Source organism: Pteropus alecto, unplaced genomic scaffold, assembly GCF_000325575.1.
Source record: "Pteropus alecto unplaced genomic scaffold, ASM32557v1 scaffold30, whole genome shotgun sequence".
NCBI classification, from domain to species: Eukaryota; Metazoa; Chordata; class Mammalia; order Chiroptera; family Pteropodidae; genus Pteropus; species Pteropus alecto.
Window position 1 is genome coordinate 136,526 of NW_006429782.1, and position 7,498 is coordinate 144,023.

General features: G+C 62.6%; 1 protein-coding gene and 1 long non-coding RNA gene across 2 annotated transcripts in view; both read left to right on the plus strand.

The window, feature by feature from the left end:
• The first annotated feature begins 6 nt into the window (after nt 1-6).
• Nucleotides 7-1,137, plus strand: LOC107195340. Its single transcript, XR_001516466.1, has 2 exons — nt 7-220; nt 1,005-1,137. It is a non-coding gene; the product is annotated as an uncharacterized LOC107195340 (long non-coding RNA).
• A 2,238-nt stretch (nt 1,138-3,375) lies between these two features.
• Nucleotides 3,376-7,498, plus strand: part of HCN2 (hyperpolarization activated cyclic nucleotide gated potassium and sodium channel 2) — a gene marked incomplete at its 5' end in the record, with an annotated part of 19,134 nt that continues 15,011 nt past the window's right edge. Inside the window, one exon of the mRNA XM_025041414.1 lies at nt 3,376-3,503. Coding sequence (XP_024897182.1) covers nt 3,376-3,503 — 128 coding nt within the window. The remainder of the gene's footprint in view (nt 3,504-7,498) is intronic.

The window sequence follows — 7,498 nt, forward strand, 5'->3', positions numbered from 1 at the left end:
CCCTGTGCCATGGGGGCTGTTCTTGGGACAGCCCACTGAAACCAGCCTCAGTCTCCAGGGTGGGACAGAAGCCACACTAGTCAAGTGTCCGGGTTCACGAGGTCATCTTTGGCAAGTGTGTGGAGGATTCAGGAGCCTGGGACTCAGGGTCCCGGCCTGCCCAGGGCAGAGAGACCATTCTCGAGGCTGCTTGGAAACGCTCCCCTGCCCCTCTGGAAAGGTGAGGATGGCCTGGGGGGCAGAGGCTCAGACTGGCCCCCCTCACCCACAGGGCGTCCCATGGGCAGTGAGGTAGGCAGGGAAGGGAAGCCCAAACATTTTACAGAGGCACAGCTGGAGGGCCCAGCTGCTTCGTGCAGACAGGCTCAGGAAGGGACACTGCTTAAGGTCACTTGCCCCTTGGGTTGGGCTGCCCTGCGCAATGGCGTTTGCATGTGACTCAGAAATGTGGGACACGGCAACCCCTTCTTGAGCCAGAGGTCCCAGCCCTGCCACACACAGCTGACCAGACGGTATTTCTTGAGTCTGCAGTAGATTTTCTCAGCGACCTCGAAGCTGAAACCCCAGCCCTCTCCCTGGTCCCCAGACTGTGGGCTTGTGACCTGGGCCTGCCCCAGCCCAAGTGGGGTGGGGTGGTGGTTGGAAGGTCAGGACCGACCAGGCAAAGGAAGGCCTGGAGCCTGCTGAAGACTCGCCCAGGGCGGCCCTTTGATGGCGAAGGAGGGGCCCAGCTGTGGGGCAGGGGGACCGGTTTCCTTTCAAAGGCATTCAGGAGTCAGGAGCAGTTTCAGCCATCAGATCATCGCGAACTGAGCGTTACAGCTGTCCACACAGTGTAGTTTCACACCGCCATCTTGGTGTCATCCACACCCACCCCTAGGGCCTCAGCATCCTTTCTCACACAACTCGGGACTCATCCTGCCTCCAGGCCTTTGCACAGGCCGTGCCATCTGCCAGACACTTCCTGCAGATGTCCACATGACACTGTCCCTCCCCTCCTTCAGGTTTTCGCTCAGATGTCACCTCTGCGAAGGATCCGGACGTCACACCCCGCACCATCCTCATCCCCTTTCCTGGCCCCAGATGGTTGTGTAGCACTTGCCACCTTCCACCAGACAATACAGCTACTAAACGTAACGTCTCGGTGTTGCTTATCTGCCCGCTCGGCTGTCAGCCCCGCCAGAGCGGGGCGGCCCATTGGCTCCTTTCTAATCAGGTGCTTAATAATGAAGAAATGAAGAATGAAGAAATGAATGAATGAGCGAATGCATTCAGTGCACAGAGCATGCCGACCTGGCAGGTGGTGGCCGTGGGTGGGATGGATGAGGGAGGCAGGTGCGGCCTGGCGCAGGGTGGAGCCGGTGGCTTGCGGAGGAGTCAAGACTTGGGGACAAGGCCCCCAAGACTCAGAGGGGTGGGGTCCCCACGGCCCAGGCCAGGTCCCAGGGGAGCAGTTGCCCATTGCCTCTTCCCCTGCCAGGTGTGGCGGGTCCTCAGGCCGGGCTGGTCCGCCTCCCGCTCTCGGCCGCCTGCCCGGGACTCTGGCGGCCTGCCCGGACTGACATCTTCCCAGCGCGAGCATCAAAGCTCCCCCTTCAGCTGGAACACACATCTGCCCGGGGTGGGCCGCAGCCTGGCACTGCTGCCCCTGCCTGCTTGGCCTCTTTCACTGGCCCTGCCTGCCCGCCCACCTGGCGTTGGGTCTGGCCGAGGGCACAGAGTGGCCCCTGGCCGCTGGACCCACCCGGTGGTGCTGTGGGAACCCCCTGGGCTCCAGGCGGAGGTGGCAGGCTCAGCCCACCCTTCAGTCACTGTTGAGCACCTGCCACGTGCAGGGACAAGCCGCATCTCCACCTGTACAGTACCGATCAGGTGGGTGGCAGGCTGGAGGGTCCCAGGAGGCCAGGGTCCACCCTTCTCGATGCCCCTTTTCTCCTCTCGTTCTCTCTCTGCACATCTCCATCTCCGTCACCCTCTTTATGACATCTCCCTCTTTGACCTGGGGGGACACAAAAGGCTGAGGACAGAGTCCTGGCCTGTGTCGCCATGTCACCCCTCACCACCCTAGCTGCAGCCCCAGAAGCTGAGCCTCAGGTGTCTTCCGGGGGCTGGGGGCTGGGGCAGAGGCATGCGGGGAGCGGTGTGGCTCCCTTGTGGGCTCCGGTGGGAAGGGGTGGAAGGCCCTGGGACACCCTGTGGCTCCAGACACGTCCCCGTTTTAAAGCTCATCAGCCTTACAGGAGACCATCCCCCACTGTGGTTTAGGGCACTCAGTGAGGGGGCCGCCAGCACCCTTGGGTAGCTCTTGCTACTGGCCCCACCCCCTTTCCCCCTGTGCTGGCGGTGGGGGAGGGGCGCCTGTGGGCCCGGAGACCGGCCCATTGACCCCGCTTTGCCCCTCCCCACACAGCACAGTCCCAAGGGTCTTTGTCCAGGGCTCTGGAGTCGACAAGCCTGGGCTCGGTGGTCTTTAAATTCAGCCTTTTATTATGGAGATTTTCAAACCTACAGAAAGGAAAGAGGCCAGCACGGGAGCGGCCCTGCCGGGCGCTCCGGACAGAGGCGAACCGGAGGCCCCTCGTCAAGGTCGCGCACAGACAGGCCCTGGTACCGCGGCTGGGCTCGGTGACCTTGAATGCGTCCTTCAGCTTCGCGGGCCTCAGTTTCCCCTTCTGGGACGAGTCCTGGTCGGGTCTCTCGGGTCCCGGGCCGTGTGACCTTGGGCTGTCCCCGACCTCGCGGCCTCAGTTTCCCGGAGCCGGGCTGCGGCGAGACGAGCCCCGCCCGGAGGGGGCGCGGGCAAAGGCCCCAGACAGCACCCACATTCCCAGTGGTCCTGTCCACATCCGCCCATGGATATGCCCCATGACATCCCAGCTTCGCTCCTTTCTAAAATCTCTGCATTTAGACTGCTGATGTTTGGCACCTATTGTCACATCCACATTCTGAGCAGTTGACCTGCAATTCCCCTTTCCTGTCATGTCTACTGCTGAGGTGGGCTCTCAACCACTGTGAATCCATGGAAGAATACTCCCCACCTGAAGTAGTGTGGGAGGGCTCCCTCTGGATCTGTTCTCTGCACGAGTGGGGACAAAGTGTTTACTAGGGAATCTTACATTACTCTAAATTGAGGAAAATTGTTAAGGCAGTCCACTTGAGAGAAGAATCCTAAATATCAATCAAGTTCTACTACAATCCTATAAAGACACTTACAAGCCTGGAGTCAAAATGGGAGAGGTGGCAATGGTTTTACAAGATGACTAACAGATTTTCGGTAGTTTAACCAGCCCTTTTGAAGGAAGGAGCAGCACAATATCAATATGAACGTACCTCTACAACAAATGAAGTTTCCCATCTCAAGGTCTCGAGCAGTGAGCGCTCCTGCAGCCGGGCGTCAACAAGTTCTCGCTGCGGATGTTCGGCAGCCAGAAGGCCGTGGAGCGCGAGCAGGAGCGCGTCAAGTCGGCGGGGGCCTGGATCATCCACCCGTACAGCGACTTCAGGTACCGCCGCCAGCAAGGGCCGGCCGGCGCGGAGGGGGCGCGGAGGGGGCGCGGAGGGCGCCCCCGCGCGTGACCTCGGGGCCCCTTGGTGACCTCGGGCGCGTCCGGGACCCGCCCCAGAATGACCTGGGCGCGCGAAGCTCCGCCTTTGGAGGGGCGCTGGGAGGCGCGCGCAGACTCCCGCCGTGACCCTGGCATCCCCCGCTCTACCGGGTGGACGCACACTACCGGCCGCGGGACCGGGGTCTGGGCGCGGAGGGACGGAGAGGACGAATAGAGGGGAACGTGGGCGCCGGGGAGGCGGCGGAGCGGAAGGGAGGAGGAAGGAAGGGCGCCCGCGAAGGACGCGCCCAGGAGAGGCTGGCGGAGGAAGGGTTAAGAGGACACCGCGCGCTCTCACGACCTCCACCTGCGCCCCGCGCCGCAAAGAGGCGCGTCCAGGTCCCCGGTCGGGTATCGTGCGAGGAGGGGGCGCTGAGCGCGCTGGGGTCCCAGGGTTGTGTCTTCGCTGAGCCGCTGGGTGGTGTGCACATGTGTCAGTGGGTGTGTAGATGTCGATACAGATTGAACCGGTTGATGGATGCGTGGAAAGGCTCGGGAGGCCGGGCGCAGGGTCACCGCTGCTGTGTATGTTTGCCGTTCCTGTTCCTGGGCGTGCGCTGTGTGGCCTGCTTGTGTGGACGGCGCGTATCACTGCAGACCGTGTGTGTGATCACCAGCATGTGACTGCGGGGGGCGGGGGTCCTGGGGGCCTGGGCCGAGTAATGGTGGGAGGCGTGTCCCTAGGGGTGTGTCTACGCGGTGGGCCAGTGGTATGTGTTGGGGAGAGACTAGGGTTGTGCGTGAGCCCGGGTGTGCACCGGTGGGCAGTAGGTGTGAGCTGTGTACATGGTGTGCGTGTGTGAGGTTATGTGTACGTGAATGGGGGCCGTGTGGGACGCGCCCAGGCCGCCCGGCCCGGCTCTCTAGGCGGGCGCGGCTTCAGCACCACGGACAGCAGCCCCGCGGCTGCCCGGAGCTGGCCAGCTCTCACCACCACGCTGCGGGTCTCCCCTCCCCAGGCCGGAATTCCCCCCACGTCGGGGTCTCCGCTTGACACCTGGGGGCAACTGAGGCCCAGGGGCACACAAGTCTGGGACAGAGGCTGGAAGAAAGTCCTGGGTTCCACCTCCTCACCCCTCAAACCTTCCCCTGGGAGATGAACACAGCCCTGACCAGTGTCTGGGGTTTTGAGGCCAGTGGAAGGCGGGGAACCCAGAGGCAGCCCAGATGGGTCGCATCGGGACGGTCCCCACCTGCATGGGGACTCAGCATTCCTCTGTAGCTGGTCCAGGCTGGGAGGGCTCAGGTCAGTGTCTCGGCTGTCGGGGTCAGTGAAATGGGGAGTTAGTAACAACTAACTGGGAAGGGACATGGGGGACATGGCAGGCAAGGAAGATGGTTGCAGAAAGGAACCAGCACCTCTGCCTGTAGCACACCCCCAGCCCCAGTGGTGGGTGGCCCTGAGTTTCCTCTTGGCTGCAGAAGAGGTGGTGTGGGGCTCCCCCCCATCCTGTGCCCCGTTTGAGCATAGCCACCTGTGGGACCCTGGGCAGGCCATGTGATCTGAGCATAGCCAGCCACCTGTGGGACCCTGGGCAGGCCATGTGATCTGAGCTGGGCAGATAAATGTAAAATGGGGTAAACAAGGTAGGGCGGCCTGGAGTTGGGACTTGGGGAGCCACAGTCAGATTGAAAAACTTCGGGTATTGCCAAGCTGGGGTGCAGCAGGACGTCTACCACCCCATGCTTTTGGACCCGCGCCCCTTCTAGACCCTTCTGATTCAAGAAGGAGACAGACCCCAAGCACAGGAGCGGAGCAGCGCTTCCTGAGCCCCTGCTGGGCCAGGGGCTGTGGGAGCACCTTCCGAATGTTGATTCACGCCAGCTGGGAGGTGGGTGCTGCAGCTGCCCACACTTACCCATGAAGGAGAGGGCACAGAGAGGTGAAGTCTCTTGCCCAAGGCCACACAGGTCATGCGGGTGGATCCGGGACTCACACCCGGGCAGGCTGAGCCCCGCGTCAATGCTCTTGACCTCTGGGCAGCCTAGGCTCTGGCCACGCCATGCCCAGGCCAAGAAGACGCGGAAGAAAAAGGCATTCTGGGCGGTGTGCAAGATATCGGGGGTGCCTGGGGGTGCACACTGGGGCCTTTGTTTATGTGTGTGTGTGTGCAGTGGTGGGGAGAAGCCTTTCTGGATCCCATTTTCTGCTCTTGCTTCCTCGTGTCCCCGAACTCGGTGGTATAAACACCTTCCCCGTCACCATCTGCATCTGCACGCTGCACGCTGCACCTGATTTAAAAAGAAAGCGGCTCCCGGCCAGCCCCCAGGTTCCCCGCCAAGCACTGCCCCGTCTCCGCTTCTTTGAGCTGTGACGTCCTTGCTCACCAGTGGAGCCCGCCCCGTGCAAACTGGCCCGGCACCGGCCTGGCGCTGAGAACATGGCAATTACTGTCTGGTGAACTGGAGCCGCCCTGGCTGTGCCTCGTCCTGCGTGGGCTCCGCGGGGCGCCCAGGGAGCAGGGGCCCTGGCAAAGGGTGCTGACCGTTTCAAACCGGTGGCTGGCCTCGAGCCATCTCTGGGCCTCCCTGCCTCGGTCTCCCCAGTTGCGAGGCAGTGGTGGTGGGGGGGTGGGGTGACTGGGCCTCGAACCTCACGCCTTTCTGCTTCCTTCCTGCCGAGTGACAAACCTCACACGAGCTGGTCCCTCGCCACACTGCACCGCCCCCCCCCACCCCCTAGTGCTTCTAATTGTCAACTCCCGGCTCACGCGGCGCCTCCCCTGGCCCCCCACTCAGCACATGCACCTCACTGCTTCCCGCTTGTTGTCATGTCTGCCGACCGCCCAGTCACTTGGAAGCGGCCTTTCCATTTAGTACTGCCTCAGCCCCCCGCCACGAGCATGAGGGTCAGTCGAGGTCCCCGTCACGGTGGGTGCCCAGGACGTCTCTGAACTCACCAAGGGACACGCGTGGGTGCTGGGCAGGTCTGGGGGAGTGCTGGCCTGGGGGGGGCGGAGTCCCCATCTCCCTAGAAAGAGTTTGGGCAAGTGGCTTCCTTTCCGCCGTTCCTCTTGTTCTAGTCTGTATGTGCCTCCGACTCGAGTCTCTGTCGCTGCTGCCGATTTCGGCTCATCGTTCCTAAACCGTGTGCCGCTGGAGGCCTGGCGCGCGAGGACAGAGAGCAGTGAGGCCTCTCCCCTGGCCCTCCGAGCAGTTTAGACAAAGCCGCGACCCGTGGACACTGACCTGTATCTGTGTCACCTGTTCTGCAGTCCCCGGGGGACTGGGGTGTTGGAGGGGGCTGGTTTGGAGAACCTGACGGGACCAGAGGCCCCATCCCCGGTCCCAGATGGCCTGGAGGATCAGCGGGAGAGCTGGATGGGGGCTCTGCAAATCCCTACATTAGCTCGTGGGAATAAACCCGACATCATCCAGAGTGAGGGTGCCAAGGGCCAGGGCCGCGGGTCCCCCTGGCTCCAGACCCAACATGAAGGCACTCGGAGTGGGGGGCGGGAGACAAACCCATTCCCCAGGTGGTAGGTTGGGGGCTGGGGGTGGCTGAGGCCTCCCTCCTCGCTCTGGGGGCTTCTTGCCAGGATTTTGAACCTCTGAACCCCGAATTCCCTGTTTTAAAACTTCATGTCCCCAAGCCTCCTGCTTCAGCACCCCAGAGCATGGGGTGGTTCAGGAGGATGCTTCAGGGGCCTTTCCTCAGCCACCCGCTTGCTCAGGCCAGATCCTGCCTCTCTCCCCCACCATCGGCAAACCCACCCCAAATCCAGCCAGCACAGGTCACCCCCTCTCCTGCCTGGACATTGCCCTCTGCCCTCTTTCTGGCCTTCCAGCTGCCAGCAGGCACATCTCAAGATACACGTGTCGGTCTTTAACCCCTCACTGGAAACCTGCCCTGGCTGTCGCGCACAGGGCCCAGCAGGGCGCAGGGCCCCCCA